The 18,624-nt window shown below is 42.9% G+C and overlaps 1 protein-coding gene across 2 annotated transcripts in view; it reads right to left on the minus strand.

Annotated features, from left to right (window-relative positions):
* The window catches only part of CUL2 (cullin 2), a 275,413-nt gene that overhangs the window by 221,084 nt on the left and 35,705 nt on the right, over positions 1-18,624 (minus strand). For both annotated transcript variants that reach the window (XM_033931518.1, XM_033931517.1), the window contains exons 4-5: positions 14,116-14,218; positions 5,763-5,857 (exon numbers count right to left, since the gene is read on the minus strand). In XM_033931518.1, coding sequence (XP_033787409.1) covers positions 5,763-5,857; positions 14,116-14,218 — 198 coding nt within the window. The remainder of the gene's footprint in view (positions 1-5,762; positions 5,858-14,115; positions 14,219-18,624) is intronic.

Genomic DNA, 18,624 nt, shown 5'->3' on the forward strand with positions numbered 1-18,624 from the left:
CTTATTTTCTTCAAAATTCTTTGGAATAACCTCCCTGCCCCGCTGCGGAACCTAGGCTCATTCCAATTATTCTGAAAGCATCTGAAAACCTGGCTTTTCTCCAAAACGTAAAGCTATCTATTTAAAATGTAAAGCTAGCTATCCTCTTCTTAACCTCCAATTTCTTATTATGTCCTTCCCTCATTTATTGAATTACCTGTAAACCGTGTTGAGCTCTATCTTTATGGAGATGATGCGGTATACAAACTTAAGGTTTAGTTTAGTAAAACGAAGGGCTCCTATGTACTCCAATTGCTGAATAGGAGGTAGGTGGGACTCAGGGTAGTTTATAACAAACCCTAGTAGCTCCAGCACTCAAATAGTTCTGTGTATGGATTCTGATGTCCCTTCCTGAGTCGCATTCTTCCTCAATCGGTCAAACAGGGAAACACATACACCTCAAGTCTGTGTAGAAACGCTACTACTGCTGCTAGACATTTGATAAATACTCTGGAAACCGACACAAGGTCAAAGGGCAAAATGCAGTACTGGTACTGGTGTTTCCCTATTCGGAATTAGAGATACTTCCTGTGACTGGGAAATATTGAAATGTGGGTGAAGGCATTCTTCAAATCCAGAAAGCATAGCCAATCTTTTTCCTGAATCATGGCAAGGCGGGAAGGAAGGTGCCCAGGAAAAGCATTCTGAACTTTTCTTTGATAAATAACTTGTTCAAGGCCCTTTAGGTCTATGATGAGATGAAATCCCCCTATTTTCTTGGGCACAAGTATGTAGCTTGAGTAAAATCCCTTCCCTTTTTCCCCAGGTGGCATGGGCTCTACCACATTAGCCTGTAGAAAGGCGGAGATTTCCTGACACAGTACCTGCTTGTGCAGAGAGCTGATGAACGACACTCTTGGTGGATAATTTAGTGGTAATATAGTAGATGATGGCAGTTAAAGTCCCAAATGGTCCATCCAGTCTGCCCAACCTGATTCAATTTAAATTTATTTATTTATTCTTTCTTCTTCTTAGCTATTTCTGGGCAAGAATCCAAAGCTCTGCTCAGTAATGTGCTTAGGTTCCAACTACTGAAGTCTGTTTTCCAATGCCAATTCAGGGTGTGAAAGACGTACTATTTGAAGAACCCCCTGTTAGAGGTTAGAAGGGGCCATCTTTGATTGAAAAAAATATTCAGCCTCCCTCCCACCAATAAATTCTCTGGGATGAGTACTTGGAGTGCAGCTATGCTCTCCTGGAGTCAGTCAAAAGTTCATTCCTTGCTTTGATTGGGGAACCAGCTGGGACTTCTGCTGACGGGGCTGATGGGATATGAATGTTGAGGTTGGGACTGCTAGGCAGAGCAGGAAGGAAGTTGGTATCTGTGCCTTTTAGAGTAGTAAGATCGCCTCCTAGTAGAGAAAGTCATAGCTGCAGACTGCCAAGACAGGGACTTGATGGTATCCATGTACTTTTTTTATGAGATCAGTGACCTCCTTTACTTTATCTCCAAAAGATTGTCTCCATGGCAAGGAACATCCACCAAGCTCTCCTGAGCCCCCAGCTCCAGGTCAGAGATACAGACATGAGTCCATGCATCCCTATACTCATAACAGAGAGTCTGGATGCAATATCAAATGAGTCATAAATGCTCCTGGACAGATATTTCATAATCTGCAGCTGCTTATTGACCAGCTGGCAAAGCTCTATAGCCTACTCCAGAGAAACAGAATCTGCAAGAAATAGCATACTGCATACCAGAGACTTCAAAATAAATGCTGATGTAGAGCTGATAAGACTGGATAAGGACAATGAGCATCAAGACCTGGAAAGATTTTCTCCCTGGGGAAGCCAAGGCATGAGGTCTGGAGCTCACGAATGGATGCTGAACTCAGCAGCTCTCCATCCCATCCTCAAATAGACTTGTTTGCATCTCCCCACAACCACAAGCTCCCCGCTTTTGCTCCAGGCTATATTTTCCTCATCGCCTAGAAGTGGATATTGTTCTCCTGGATTCGACGCACAAGTTCCTCTATGCATTTCCACCCATTCCTCTTGTTCTCAAAACGCTTATCAAGCCCAAACAGGAATCTGCCACCATGATTCTGATAGTCCTACGAATCGGACAAAGACAAGGATGACAAACTGACTAGAGAATGACACAGGGCAGCCATGGGTAACCCGCCGAAACGGGGAGCAAAAAAATAGTACTCTCCGCGGGGACGGGGACAAGGCCATTCACCGCCCCATGGAGCAGTGAATGGTCTTGTCTCCGCAGTGAAGGGAACAAGTGCAATCATGGATCACGCGGTCCAGGAGCCCCCTCCCACCCGATCGCCGCATCCTGCCATCTCTCTCCCTCACTCTCACCTAATGTGCCGAATTTAATTGTTTTTCTCCCTGCGGCATGCTTTCAAGAAGTCAGGCGCAGCTGCTTCAGTTGAATCTTGTCCTCTGATGCAACTGGAAACAGGAAGTTGCATCAGAGAAGATTCAATTAAAGCAGCCGCGCACAACTTGTTGAAAGCGTGCCGCTGGGAGAACAACAATTAAATTTGCCACATAAGATGATGGGAGGAATGGAGATGATGGGACTCAGCGATTGGGCAGGATGGGGCTGCTGGACCGCATGATCGACCGTTCGTGTTCCCTCACAGAAGGAAGGCGGGAATGAAAGGGAAAGAGATGCTGGGAGGGAGACAAATATTGAACCCACAGCAGGAAAGAGAAAAGGCAGGACTGGCAGGTGAGCCAGATGCTGGAAGCTGGGGGGGGGGGGGGAAGAAAGAGGGAAAGAAGCTAGATGGGGTTGGAGAGGAAGAGAGGGGAAATCAGGACTTAAGAAGGTAACAGAAACAGAGGGGAAATTATGTGCATGGGGCCATAGGGACAGAGATAAAGGGAAGATACATGGGGGAGGAATTATGTGCATGGGGGCATAGGGACAGACAAAGGGGAGATACATGGGGATGGTATATGAATATGGGGGGGCAATGCCGGACACAGGAGGGAGTATACAGATACAGAGGGGAGATATTAGAAATGGGGAAAATAGGAACACAGAAGGGAGATTGTTTGTTCGGATTGAATCAGATGGTTTGTGGGGACGGGGACAAATTTTTCCCCCGTGTCATTCTCTAAAACTTACCAAGCAGGAGATCTTGGATCTGTAGTATTCCAATTTCCTAAGATCTGCCTACAATTCTTCACTATCTGCATGTGTTTTACTAATTTTGAATAGTTTTGTATGATCTGCAAATTTAAATCACCTCACCTGTCATTACAGTTTCCATATAATTATAAATATGTTAAATAGCATCAATCCCTGTATAGATCCCTGTGGTACTCCACTATTCACTCTCCTCCACTGAGAAAAATGGCCTCTGTTTTCTATCCAATAACCAGTTCCTAATCCACAACAAACACTGCCTCCTATCCCATAGCTTTATAATTTTATCAGATATCTAGCTTCCTGAAAAGTTAGCAACAGAGAAGAGGTAGGAAATTATACGAATGTTTTCTGCAAGCATGGTCTCATTCCGAACTTTGGTTTGTATTCATAAGTGTAAGATTGAAGTTAGAAACATAGAAACATAGTGGCAGAAAAGGGCTATAGCCCACCAAGTCTGCCCATTCCAAAGTATTCGCTCCCGAATTTACTCCCTTAAAGATCCCACGTGAGCATCCCATTTACTCTTAAAATCCTTCACGCTGCTGGCTTCAACAACCTGCAGTGGGAGTTTGTTCCACTGATCCACCACTCTTTCGGTGAAGAAGTACTTTCTGGAGTCTCCTTGAAACTTCCCTCCTCTGATCTTCAGCGGATGCCCTCTGGTGGTCGAGGGACCCATAAGACAGAAGATATCATCTTCCGACTCAATGCGACCCGTGATGTACTTAAACGTTTCAATCATGTCTCCCCTCTCTCTTCGTTCCTCAAGTGAGTACAGCCGCAACTTCTTTAGTCTTTCTTCATACGTTAGATCCTTTAGCCCTGAGACCATCCTGGTGGCCATTCGCTGAATCGACTCGATCCTCAGCATGTCTTTACGGTAGTGTGGTCTCCAGAATTGAACACAGTACTCCAAGTGAGGCCTCACCATGGATCTGTACAATGGCATAATGATTTCAGGTCTCCTGCTGACAAAACCTCTGCGGATACAACCCATCATTTGTCTTGCCCTGGAGGAAGCCTTCTCCACTTGATTGGCAGCCTTCATGTCATCACTAATAATCACTCCTAGATCACGTTCTGCCGTGGTCCTAACCAAGGTCTCTCCATTTAGTGCATAAGTTCTGCGCGGGTTTCTCTTACCCAGGTGTATTACCTTGCATTTTTTAGCATTGAAGCCTAACTGCCAAGTCGTTGACCATCTTTCCAGCAGCAGTAAGTCCTGTGTCATATTGTCAGGTAATAAGCTGTTGCCTACAATGTTGCAAATTTTGGCGTCATCAGCGAACAGTGATATCTTTCCCCTAAGCCCTTGCGTCATATCTCTTATGAATAAGTTGAATAAAATCGGGCCCAAGACTGAGCCCTGCGGTACTCCACTGAGCACGTCCGACGCTTCTGATGGGGTACCGTTCACCACCACCCTCTGTACTCTACCGCTCAGCCAGTCCCCAACCCATTTAGTTAGAGTGTCTCCCAAGCCCATCGATTTCAGCTTGTTCAATAATCTTCGGTGTGGGACGCTATCAAATGCTTTACTGAAGTCCAAATACACCACGTCCAGTGCCTCCCCGGCATCCAGTTGTCTAGTAACCCAGTCAAAAAAGCTAATAAGATTGGATTGGCAGGATCTACCCTGGGTGAACCCGTGTTGGTGGGGATCACGTAGGTTTTCCTCATCTAGGATTGTGTCAAGATTCCGTTTGATCAGTGTTTCCATGACTTTACACACTATAGACGTGAGACTCACTGGCCTGTAGTTTGCTGTCTCTGTCTTGCTGCCCTTTTTGTGGAGTGGGATTACGTTGGCGGTTTTCCAGTCCAAGGGGACTCTTCCTGTGCGTAGGGAAAGATTGAAAAGCACAGATTATGGTTCCGCCAGGACTTCACATAACTCCCTGAGTACCCTGGGGTGTAGGTTGTCTGGTCCCATGGCTTTGTTCACTTTGAGTCTTGATAGTTCGCTGTAGAAGCTACCTGGCGTAAATTCGAAATCCTGAAACGGGTCTTTCTGGTTATCTCCCGTCTGAAGCTGTGGACCGTCTCCCGGTGCTTCACATGTGAAGACTGAACAGAAATATTTGTTTAGTAGTTCTGCCTTGGCAGAATCTGATTCTGCAAAGTTACCGTCCGATTGCTTCAGACGTACAATCCCATCTTTGTTTCTTTTCCTGTCACTAATATAGCTAAAGAAAGATTTATCTCCTTTCTTAATGTTCTGTGCTAGATTTTCCACCATTTGGATTTTGGCCTCTCTGACTGCTTTTTTGACAGCTCTGGATCTGTCTAGATAGTCCTCTTTCGCCTCCTGTTTTCCTAAATGTTTGTAGGCGATATATGCTTCTTTTTATTTTTTAACTAGGTCTGAAATATCAGCAAAAACAAAAACTTGTAGTACAACACCACACTGCTAGAGGGGAAACAACTGGCCATGATCCTAATGGTAATGCCAAATTACCTACCAAAATGTGGATTACATAGATAATAGTCATTAAAAGAACATGTTCTTTATATTAAAGTTAATATTTATGCATATACCCTATTCTCTACTGCCAACTTGGTACTGTACAAAATTGGCAGAGATATTCATTTAGAATTAGGTGTCATTTACCTGTATAAACAGTCCATATAGTCAGCTCCTTGACTATATTCTTCCCAGTATCGGTGATACATAACTAAAACTTGTTCTTCGGAATCCAGAACTTTCTATCAAAGAGAGATGCATTCCATCAATTTTAAGAATATGTAAGATTTTTATGTTATGTCTCCCCCTGCCAAGATTGGCAAGAGCAAGATCACAGTACATATGTATTTAAAGAAAACCTGAATGCAAGTTTTTTTTCAAATAATAAATCAGTTACTTAAACTTAAGTAGGCTCCTGAACTGCTCATAACACAGAAAAAAATTTGTTAAGGCCAAAGAAAAAGTAAAGTTGATCTTCATGTTGTACCTTCCCCCTCCCCCAAATAAATCAGCTTCTATTTTAGGGGAACGTCTGATTTTTCTTATACCGCTTTAGAACTTACTTGTTTTCTGGGGGATCAATTCAGTGCTTATTTGCATTCCATTTCTTCACCCTTCCCCTCTCATCGGGGGCTTCAGGTCTGTCTGGAGGCGTGTCTGGACATGGCTATGCCGTTTTCATGGCATAAGTGCCCACGAGTCTCCCTTTCTGCCTATTCGCTTTAATAGACGTTTTTTGCCTGGAATGGGGGTCTCGCGGTTCACTCATTGGGAGGCACTGGGGCTGATATACTTGTTTCACTTGGTTCATTGAGATGGTACAATGAAACCCTTTGCTCAACTATGTCGAGACTATGGCCTGACTGGCAGAGATAAGTTTGCTTACTTGCAGATTCACCATTATGTGGCTTCCCTTCAGCGAACCAAGTTTCAAGTTTATTATGGGACTTGATAAATCGCTTAATCGGATATTCTAAGCGATTTACATTTAAAATTTACAATGTAAAATCAAAGAACAATAATAATGCAATACATAATACATACAATTTAAATAATGGCTAAAATATTCTAAATTTAAACAATATAAAACACTAGGAAGGGAGGGATGAAATATAATTTTAAAATAAAGAAGAAACATTAAGGGCATATACGAAAAGGATATACAGTAATTAAAACATGTTCAACCAAATGATTAATTCATGAAATATAAAATTATGTAGAAAAGGCATCTTTAAAAAGAAAAGTTTTTAACTCAATTTTAAATTTTCCAAGGTCTTTCTCCTCCCGTAAAGAAATAGGGAGGGCGTTCCATGTTTGAGGTGCCGTACAAGAAAAAATAAGTTGTCTTCTTGTATTAATAATTTTTAAAGATGGGATCGATAGCAGATTTTGTTCACTAGAACGTAAAATTCTCTTTGCAGAGTATGGAATCAGTAATCTATATAAAAAAGCAGGGGTCTTATTAATTAAAGTTTTAAAGATAATTAAACATAGCTTATAAGTGATTCTGTAGTTAACAGGAAGCCAATGAGCCTCTTTGAGAAGTGGTGTTACATGATCAAATTTTTTAGAGTTATTTATTAATTTTATAGCTGTATTCTGGATAATTTGGGTGCTGATAGACGGGAACTCCTGTCTGTGGCCTATACCCTTGGCACTCAATTGCCAGTTCCCCTCAGATTTCATCATCGTTATCTGAAGAATGAGACCCCATTGCCTGACTACGCCAGATATCAGACTGCCTGGGCTCAGGATCTCAGTGTGGCACTACCTGATGGTATCATTGTAACTGCTGTAACTAGATTGCCTTCATTAAGAAAATATTTATATTTTTTTGAAAGCAATATAAATTGATATTTCAACTTTTTGTTTCGCCCAAGTGGGCATATCGAGCTAAGCTCTGCCCTTCTGCAGGTTGTGACACATGTGGACATTTGGAAGCTATGCTTGGCCATATGTTTTGGTCTTGCCCGGCTGTTCAGGTTTTCTGGTCTGGCCTGTTTGCATTTATCGGATACATTTGGAAGATGACTGTTCGACTCACACCTGAACTTCTTTTTGGAATTCCACCTCCTCATCACCCTCGACAGCCTGGCAATAGGGCTTTCTTGTGGTGGTCTATTCTGTCTGCTCTCAAATGTATTCTATTGCACTGGTTGGAGCCAATAACTCCCATGCTTTCCCTGTGGAGGGTCCAGATGATTAACCTGCTTGCTTGGGAACCTCGGAGTATCCTGGATCTCTTCTCTGTGCACGGCCTTCGTTTTACGGCTACCTGGGAACTCTTATGGAACACTATGACTCCTGTGGCCAGGAGTCGGATTTTGAACTGTTGATTGTGTAATCCTAACTACTGGTGCTTTCCCTAAAGATTCTGCCTTTGCATATTGTTTGCTTTGTTAGTCATAGAGGGACTCCGGAAAGGGGAGGGGGGAGTTTGAAAGTTGAAAATTGATTGAGCTCTGTTTTCTGTGAGGATTGATGGATCTGTGTGTGTACCTTGGCTCAATAAAAATTATTTAAACATAAATCAGCTTCTGTAACATATATCTGGAACTAGTTATAGATATAAAAAAAAAAATAGTTTGCTTCAGGAGACTCCCTGCACCATTAAGAAGAGAAAAATAGTGTATTATGGATGGGACAAGCCAAGTCCCAAACAATAATTCTTGTTTGTCGCGCAAGGGGATTAATTGCAGTTTTTTATGTTTGTACTACTTTCATCTCTCGCTCATCATGTTTCTTTACTTTGTTCACATGTAAAGCACAGTTACTTACCGTAACAGGTGTTATCCAGGGACAGCAGGCAGATATTCTCACATATGGTTGACGTCATCCACAGAGCCCCAATGCGGACAGCTTCACAAGCAATCTTGCTTGAAGAATTTCAGAAAGCTTGCGACTGCTGTACTGCGCATGCGCGAGTGCCTTCCCGCCCAACGTAGGGCACACGTCTCCGCAGTTCAGATAGCTAGTTAAGAAGCCAACCAGGGAAGATGGGTGAGTAGTGAGAATATCTGCCTGATGTCCCTGGATAACACCTGTTACGGTAACTGCTTTATCCCAGGACAAGCAGGCAGCATATTCTCACATATGGGTGATCGCCAAGCTAACCAGAATGGGATGGTGGGAGTGTTGGTGTTTAGGAGAATAAATTTTGTAATACTATTTGGCTAAAATGGCCATCCCATCTGGAAAAAGAATCCAGTCAGTAATGTGAAGTGAATGTATAAACCGAGGACCAAGTGGCAGCTTTGCAGATTTCCTCGATAGGAGTAGCTCTAAGGAAGGCTATTGAAGCTACCATAGCTCTAATTTTGTGGGCTTTAACTCAACCCTCTAGGTGCAGACCAGCCTGAGCATAGCAAAACAAGATGCAAGCAGCTAACCAGTTGGAGATTGTTCTTTTGAAAACAGGGTGCCCCAACTTGTTTGGATCAAAGGAGACAAAAAGTTGAGGATAAGATCTATGTGGCTTAGTCCTTTACAAATAGAAAGTCAAAGCACACTTTCAGTCCAGAGTATGAAGAGCTGATTCTCCAGGATGAGAATGAAGTTTGGGAAAAAAAATACTGGAAGTACAACCGATTGATTGAGATGAAATTCTGTAACAACTTTTGGTAAGAATTTTGGATAAATGCTGTGCACCACTTTGTCATGATGGAATACTGTGAAAGGTGGATACGCTACTAAAGCCCGTAGTTCATTAACTCTGCGAGCAGAAGTGAGAGCGATGAGAAAGATAATTTTCCAAGTGAGATATTTCAGATGAGCCGAAGACATTGGTTCAAATGGAGGCTTCATCAGTTTATCAAGAACATTGAGGTCCCAAACCACTGGAGGTGGGTTGAGAAGTGGTTTTGACATTGAAATCTTTTCATAAATCTAGAAACCACAGGATGAGCAGACAAAGGTTTTCCCTCTAGCGGCTGATGAAAAGCAGCAATTGCACTAAGATGGACTCTAATGGAAGTTTATTTGAGGCCAGACTGAGATAAATGAAATAGATAATCCAGAAAGGAAGACAAGGAGGTAGACTGAGGCTCCTTGTGATGAAGATCGCACCAAGCAGAAAGCCTAATCCACTTCTGGTTGTAACATTGCCTGGTGGCGGGTTTTTTTAAGCAGCAAAGATGTCTCTGACAGACTGAGAAAACTGCAGGTTTGAAGTTATTTATTTTATTTAGGTATTTATATACTGCCTATTAAGGATATCTAGGCAGTTTACAATCAGGTACGCAAACATTTTCTCCTCTCTGTCCCAGTGGGCTCACAATCGTCTAAGATGCGTTTTAAGGACTGTTTCCAGAAGTGGAAATGACATTGGAAAAAGTGTATACATAGTGATGGGGAATACTTTGAAGGGGACACAATGGAATACGTTGTAAGATTATTTAATAAATTTGTATAAAATCAGCCCTGGAACATTTTGATCAGACCTCATATTTAACATACAATAGACTGTCCATTCTAAGAAGAGCTTACAATTTAATTTGGACAGACAGGACATATTGTATAGGATTGGGGAGTTTCTTGCAGAGAGAATGATAGGATGGACATAAGTATTTTATGGTGAGCTTTAAATACTGGATTTAAATACTGATAGAGATGGAGCTTGACATTTTTATTTAAAAAATTTATGAATCGCTTAAATCTAAGCGATGTACAAAACACTCACATCCACAACCTCAAGCACCAACAAACGCCACAAAATGCAGCAAATAAACAAGTCCTCCCCAACACAGAGCTCTCCAAATCTAAAACAAAACAATAACCACAGAGTTAAAGAAAGGCATATTGACTCAGGCAGTCTGTTCCAGGTATAAGGTGCAGCAAGATAGAATGGATGGAGTCTGGAGTTGGCAGTGAACGAGATGGGTACTGATAAGAGGGTCTTACCCGATGAGTGGAGTTCGGGGGGGGGAGCATAGGGGGAGATAAGCGAGGAGAGATATAGGCGGGCTGCATAGTGAATGCATTTGTAAGTCAGTAAGAGGCGTTTGAACTGTATATGGAAATGGATGGGGAGCCAATACAGTGACTTGAGGAGAGGGGTAATATGAGTATGGTGGCAGAATTTGAACGGAATGAAGGAGAGAGTGATGGTTGAGCGGAAGACCTGAAAGAATCAAGTTGCAGTAGTCTAAGCAACAGATGATAAAAGTGTGGATAAGGGTTTTGGTAGTGTGCTCAGAAAGGAGAGGTTGGATTTGGTAATAATATAGTAGCTTTTGAGGAAAAGTATCCCTCTGTATAGTAAGCCCTGATTGACTGGGATGGCATTAAATCAGGTTTTGGATGTGATCAGTTTGGAAGTCAGATTTGACCTTCTCTTAGTCATGCAGTTACAAATTGGAAGTGTTGTCAGAACAACCAGTTCCTTGTTTTGCATGGATTGTTAATGGAACCCTTTTGCTGTTTTCTGAGGGGTGTGCTAGGGGTGTCCAGACTGAACTACTGCAAGTTTCTATATAGGCCTGGTACAAAGCAATACTGTCTGCCTGATTTCATAACTTAGGAAAAATGATCACGATACTCCTATGATATGGCTTTACATTAGCTCTTGACTGAGTGTTGTTTGCCTCTTTTTATTGAGGTTTTGATTTCAGCTGGTGGCGGTTTGTACCAAGCTGTCAGATGTAGAGACTGCAGGTTGGGATGAAGAAGAGAATCGTGACTCTGTGTAAGCAGAGATGGAAAAACTGGTAGAAGCAATGGCTCTCTGCTGCTGAGTTGAAGTAGAAGGGAGAACCAAGGTTGCCTGGGCCACCAAGGAGCTATCAAAATCATAGGGGCATGCTTGTGTTCGAGTTTGACAAGTGTTTTGAGAATGAGAGGGAACGGAGGGAATGCATACAGGAATCTTTCTGTCCATTCCAGAAGAAAAGCATCTGCCTTCAGGCAGTGAGGAGAGTAAATTCTGGAGCAAAACTGAGACAGTTTGTTGTTGTGGGGAGAAGCAAAAAGATCTATTCGAGGAGTCCCCCACCGAGAAAAAATGTGATGGGAGACACGGCGAATTGAGTGTACATTCATGAGATTGTAGAAAAACACTCAATTTGTCCACCAGTGCGTTTTTCTTTCCTTGACTGTAACATAGAAACATAGAAATAGACGGCAGATAAGGGCCCACGGCCCATCTAGTCTGCCCACCTTAATGTCCCTCCCCTACCTTTGCCCTGTGAATAGATCCCATGTGCCGATCCCATTTGGCCTTAAAATCAGGCACGCTGCTGGCCTCAATCACCTGTAGTGGAAGACTATTCCAGTGATCAACCACTCTTTCAGTGAAAAAGAATTTCCTGGTGTCACCTCGTAGTTTCCCGCCCCTGATTTTCAACGGATGCCCTCTTGTTGTCGTGGGACCCTTAAAAAAGAAGATATCTTCCTCCGCCTCGATGCGGCCCGTAAGATACTTGAATGTCTCGATCATGACTGTAGACAGCTTTCAGAAAAACGTTGTGAAGAATTGCCCAATTCCAAACCTTCTGAGCTTCCTTGCAAAGGAGGCGAGATCCAGTCCCTCCCTTCTTGTTCACGTAGTACATGGCGACTTGATTGTCTGTATGAATGAGCACTACTTGATCGTGAAGATTTGAGAGAATTGAAGATTGCTCCAAGTTCTAACAAATTTATGTGATTTCGAAGGTCTGTGGCGAACCAATGCCCTTGAGTACGAAGACCATCGAGGTGAGCCCCCAAGCATAGGTTGAGGAGTCTGTTGGGAGGACCTTCTGATGAGGGGGTGTCTGAAATAGCAAACTTCTAGAAAGACTGAATGAAAGCATCCACTATTAAAGAGATTGCCATAGAGAAGAAGTCACTGTAATGTGCTGAAAGTGGATCAAAAGCCTGCGATCATTGAGAAGCCAGAGTCTACTGAGGGATTCTGAGGTGAAGTTTGGCAAAAGGAGTCACGTGAACAGGACCGTGGCCTCAAAGATTGATTCTTGGGAGAGGATGACTTCAGCCCCTACGATTTATCATCTTCCTTTCGATTCATTCATTACAAGTTGAAAAAAAATTTTGGAACCAATAAAGCAGGAAAGCTTGTTTTTCTCTTCCAGATTATGAATGAACAAGATGATGAAAATGGATTTTGGAGAGAAGTGTCCCAAATCCCAGGCTGGATTTGGGAGAGAAGTGTCGGCCTAATCTTAGTAAAGAGCTCGACAAATCGCTTCTCCATTATGGCATGGAACGAAGCCGGCAAAGAGGGATCCGCATCCGCAATGGGACCTCCAGCACGGACATCGCTAACTCGGCCGCCCGGGGGCTTGGGCTTAGAAGCCTTGGGCACCTTGAGCACCACTGGAGGAATGGGAGGCTGTGTTATCTGACCTGAGGAGACAGCGGAAGGCACCGCAGCAGGCATCGGAGTCGAAGCCGGCATGAACGAGGCAGGCTTGAGCAGACTCGAGGCCGAAGAAGCTGAAGCGGAAGTCGAAGGCGTGGCGCTCTGCGACGCGGGCAGCTCCAGCGACGCCTCCATGCTGAACAGCAACTCCCACAAAATGCAGCGACGTTTAAAAGCACGTGCTGTAAGTGTGGAGCAAGGCTGGCACGATTGTGGAAGATGTTGAGGCCCTAGACACTGAAGACAGCGTCGATGAGGGTCCGTCAACGAAATCGCGCGCTGGCACTTGACACATTTTTAAAAACCGGTAACAGGCCGGGACATAGGCCAAAAAAGCTCCGCCGCAAGATCGAAGCCACGGGGCCGCGGCCACACGGCCTACCCGGTTGAACGATGGAAAGAATTTTTTTTTTTTTTTTTGAAAACAAGAAAACGCAATGTGAGCCAACGATAATGAGCAAAGTAAAACTCAAAACCGCGGGCACAGAAGGCACAAGTGAAGGGACTTCGCGCAGAGAGTCGAAGACGGACTTCTCAGCTCCACGGAAGAGAAAGAACTGAGGAGACACGCCCGGTGCATCGGGCGGGAAAGCACTCGCGCATGCGCAGTGTGGGCAACTCGAATCTTCTAAGTTTCTACAACCAAGTATGCTTGTAAGATGTCCGCATCGTGGCTCCGTTGGATGTCACCCACTAGTGAGAATACCTGCCTGCTTGTCCTGGGATAATGAGTCTTTCGGTAGAAAACCATGATTTAAATCAAATCTTTCTGACTAGAGGATTTAAAATTGATTTGATTTAAATAAGTCTCCTTAACTGAAACTAGATAAAAATTTTAGGAGCCTAACTCAGGGGGGCTAAGACTCTTCAACACAGGTATCAAGCCTTTAAGGTTTACTATGAAATGTTTCCTAGAAAATCATATACTCAGTGATATGCAAATACCTTGTCACATGTCAACTGGACATACTTTCACTTAGTTCCTTTGTTCTCTCACTCAATCATAGAGAAAGAATCTTAAGATTTTATGCAACATATGACTAATGTGATGTTCAGCAGTATTTCCTACCAAACTGCCACAGAGCACATCATTTTTGTCAATGCACAGACAAAACATGTTTATTTTAGGTCATCTGGAATTACCTTATGTAACTGGTGAACGTGATTCTCTAAAAATATTTTAGTCTCTGCATAAAGTCGCTCTCCAAGAGGTTCAGGATAAGCTACGCACAATGCATAAATGTCTCTTTAATTGGTTTGTTAAGGTCTTTAATGTTCACATACTTAAGCATCTGCTAATATAGGGGTCCTTTTACTAAGCTGCACTAAAATGTGACAAGCGCAATCTCCATCACAGGCCTTTCCAATGTGCTGAGGCTTCTTTTAGCATGAAAGTAAAATGGCCACGTGCTAATGCTCCCATTAGTACTTGGCCATTAATGCTTAAGCACTTACCAACGCCTATTTTCTAAGCAGTAAGGGGTCACAAACTAATTAGCACACAGCAATGTAGCTGCACTAACCAATTAGTGTAGTGCATGCCTATTCTCCACACCCAGACACACCACCAGGCTAAAAAATAAAATTCTATTTTTTAGCATGTGGGAAGCATGCACCAATCCTGAATCTATTGCAGGATGCTTAAGTGCTTTTTACCCTGCAATAACCATGTGGAAGTGCTTACCACAGCTTAGTAAAAAGGCCCCATAATAAGCTCTTATGCACAAAAGTAAAAACAAATTACTACCTAATTTTTCTATTACTTTATCTATTTAAATCATTAGTCTTCTACCTAAGATATTTACTTGTTATGCTGTTGGCCTCCTTGTGTCATCTAAAAGGTACCAATCAAAATAAAGAGTTTTGGGTATACAGGTCAAAGTGCATGCCACAAACATACTAGCACCTATTACATTCAGTATAAAAATAAAATCAGACAGATAAACCATATTTTCTTATTTTTCAGTGTATTAAATTACACATCAAGTGGTGAAAGCTTGCAGAGCATGGCTTATGAATTTTTTCCAACCTGTGCTGCTTGTTGGACATTGGGTGTAGGGGTATATGCATTTTGCTCATGAGTTTGTAAATTATGAATATGCGCTAGGCTGCGGTGGTGGGTGGATAATTTGAAAAGTGTTATTCCCTAAGGCAGTGGTCCCAAACCTGGATCTAGAAGCACCTCAGTCATATTTTTAGGATATCCATGATGAATATTATTGTACATAAGAATATAAGGAAGTTGCTATACCGAGACAGACCAAAGGTCCAGGTTCCAACAGTGACCAACCCAGGTACCTGGCAAAACCCCAACAGTAAAACAGATTTTATACTGCCTGGCGCCAAAATCCAAGATGTTACAGAGAGCTTGCTGAGACTCATCAAGCCTGACTATAATCCAATGCTGCTCATCTACGTTGGCACTAATGATATTGCCAGGTACCCCTGTGACTTTGTGGCTCTGGGAGAGGTGAAACAGACAGGTGCACAGGTGGTATTCTCATCCATCCTCCCTAAGGCCAGGGCAGAGAAGCTCACATCCTGGAGATGAATGCGTGGCTAGGTGGATGGTGTCGTCAAGAGCATTTTGGCTACCTGGACCATGGGATGATTTTCAAAGGGATGGTGTGCATCTATCAAAAAAGGGAAGAAGTGTCTTTGGCAGTAGGCTGGCTAATCTACTGAAGAGGGCTTTAAACTAGAAGTGATGGGGCATGGTGATCAAAGCCCCCAAATAAGTATAAGCCCTCAGGTAAGTAAATCACTGAATACCTCTACACAGATGGGAAAAGGGGGCAATGTCCAATGCTCAAAGTATGGAAAACAAGATTCTGGATCTAGAAACTATGATGGAAGAAGATGAGTTATTTATAGTGGTGATCATGGAGACCTGGTTCATGGAGAACCATGACTGGGATGTAGTTATACCAGGCTATTATCTGTTCAGGAAAGCAGGGTAGGAAGAAAAGGAGGGGGAGTAGCGTTATATTTGTTTATGTTTAAATCATTTTTACTGATATTTCGAGAATAAACGGACAGCATAATATAGTAAGACAAACATCAAACAAGCTCATATAACTATAAGAACCAACCAACCCCTTCAATCCCCCCCACCTACCTACCCTCCCCCCTCCCAGGGAACAACATTTACAATAGGATTCCTAGGTTCTGCATACATAAAAACATAAGTACCGGTACATCAATACCAAATCTTAGCTCTAATATATGGAGTCAACGTAGCACAGAATGGCTTCCAGCATTGTTCAAACAAGCGACCCACTTGTGAGTCCAGGTCAATATCGTCTCGACACTCTATTAAAGACTTGTTTTATCATCAAGTTTCTCCAATGAGAAATCGTTGCATTTGTGGAGAAAGCCAGCAGGTCAGAATGCCATTTCCTACCCAACATGAAAGTCAGTCAATGTAAAGAGATAACTGGGGTGCAATCACATGTGCAGCCCCAGATGCCCGCTAGTTGTGTCCAGAATGAAGATATGTAAGGGCACAGCCAGAACATATGGCCAAGTGTAGCATGTGCTTATAAACATTTAAGACAATGATCTCCCACACACAGTTTTGCTAGCATGCCGTATTAGGGGCATAATAGGCCCTCAACAAAAATTTGTAATTCCGTTCCTTCTCAGTTGCTTACATCACCCAGTTGAATGCCCTGTTTAATCGTGTCAGATATAATAGAAACATGTAACATAGTAACATAGTAGATGATGGCAGATAAAGACCCGAATGGTCCATCCAGTCTGCCCAACCTGATTCAATTTAAATTTTTTTTTAATTTTATTTTTTGTAATTTTTCATCTTAGCTATTTCTGGGCAAGAATCCAAAGCTTTACCCGGTACTGTGCTTGGGTTCCAACTGCCAAAATCTCTGTTAAGACTTACTCCAGCCCATCTACACCCTCCCAGCCATTGAAGCCCTCCCCTGCCCATCCTCCACCAAACGGCCATACACAGACACAGACCGTGCAAGTCTGCCCAGTAACTGGCCTAGTTCAATATTTAATATTATTTTCTGATTCTAAATCTTCTGTGTTCATCCCACGCTTCTTTGAACTCAGTCACAGTTTTACTCTCCACCACCTCTCTCGGGAGCGCATTCCAGGCATCCACTACCCTCTCCGTAAAGTAGAATTTTCTAACATTGCCCCTGAATCTACCACCCCTCAACCTCAAATTATGTCCTCTGGTTTTACATTTTCCTTTCTCTGGAAAAGATTTTGTTCTACGTTAATACTCTTCAAGTATTTGAACGTCTGAATCATATCTCCCCTGTCTCTCCTTTCCTCTAGGGTATACATATTCAGGGCTTCCAGTCTCTCCTCATACGTCTTCTGGCGCAAGCCTCCTATCATTTTCGTCGCCCGCCTCAAGTCTTCTTACGTCTTTCGCCAGATACGGTCTCCAAAACTGAACACAATACTCCAAGTGGGGTCTCACCAATGACCTGTACAGGGGCATCAACACCTTCTTCCTTCTACTGACTACGCCTCTCTTTATACAGCCCAGCATCCTTCTGGCAGCAGCCACTGCCTTGTCACACTGTTTTTTTGCCTTTAGATCTTCGGACACTATCACCCCAAGGTCTCTCTCCCCATCCGTGCATATCAGCTTCTCTCCTCCCAGCATATACGGTTCCTTCCTATTATTAATCCCCAAATGCATTACTCTGCATTTCTTTGCATTGAATTTTAGTTGTCAGGCATTAGACCATTCCTCTAACTTTTGCAGATCCTTTTTCATATTTTCCACTCCCTCTTCGGTGTCTACTCTGTTACAAATCTTGGTATCATCTGCAAAAAGGCACACTTTTCCTTCTAACCCTTCAGCAATGTCACTCACATACATATTGAACAGGATTGGCCCCAGCACCGAACCCTGAGGGACTCCACTAGTCACCTTTCCTTCCTTCGAGCGACTTCCATTAACCACCACCCTCTGGCGTCTGTCCGACAGCCAGTTTCTGACTTTGCCAGACAATCTCGGTCCTTCTCCAGGATTTTCTTCTGTGAACACAGAACAGAAGTATTTGTTTAGCACATTTGCTTTCTCCTCATCACTCTCCACATATTTGTTCACAGCATCTTTTAGCCTAGCAATTCCATTTTTTATCTTCCTCCTTTCACTAATGTATCTGAAAAAATTTTTATCTCCCTTTTTTTACATTTTTAGCCATTTGTTCTTCCGCCTGTGCCTTCGCCAAACGTATCTCTCTCTTGGCTTCTTTCAGTTTCACCCTGTAGTCCTTTCTGCTCTCCTCTTCTTGGGTTTTTTTATATTTCATGAGCGCCAACTCTTTCGCCTTTATTTTCTCAGCCACTAGGTTGGAGAACCATATCGGCTTCCTTTTCCTCTTGTTTTTATTGATTTTCTTCACATAAAGGTCCGTAGCCATTTTTATCGCTCCTTTCAGCTTAGACCACTGTCTTTCCACTTCTCTTATGTCTCATCCTAACAGCTCTTTCTTCAGGTACTTTCCCATTGCATTAAAGTCCGTACGTTTGAAATCTAGGACTTTAAGTATCGTGCGGCCACTCTCCACTTTAGCCGTTATATCAAACCAAATCGTTTGATGATTGCTACTACCCACTCGAACATTAGAGATACTCTCTCCATTTGTGAGGACCAGATCCAAT

The sequence above is a fragment of the Geotrypetes seraphini genome, chromosome 2 (assembly GCF_902459505.1).
Source record: "Geotrypetes seraphini chromosome 2, aGeoSer1.1, whole genome shotgun sequence".
Taxonomy (NCBI): Eukaryota; Metazoa; Chordata; class Amphibia; order Gymnophiona; family Dermophiidae; genus Geotrypetes; species Geotrypetes seraphini.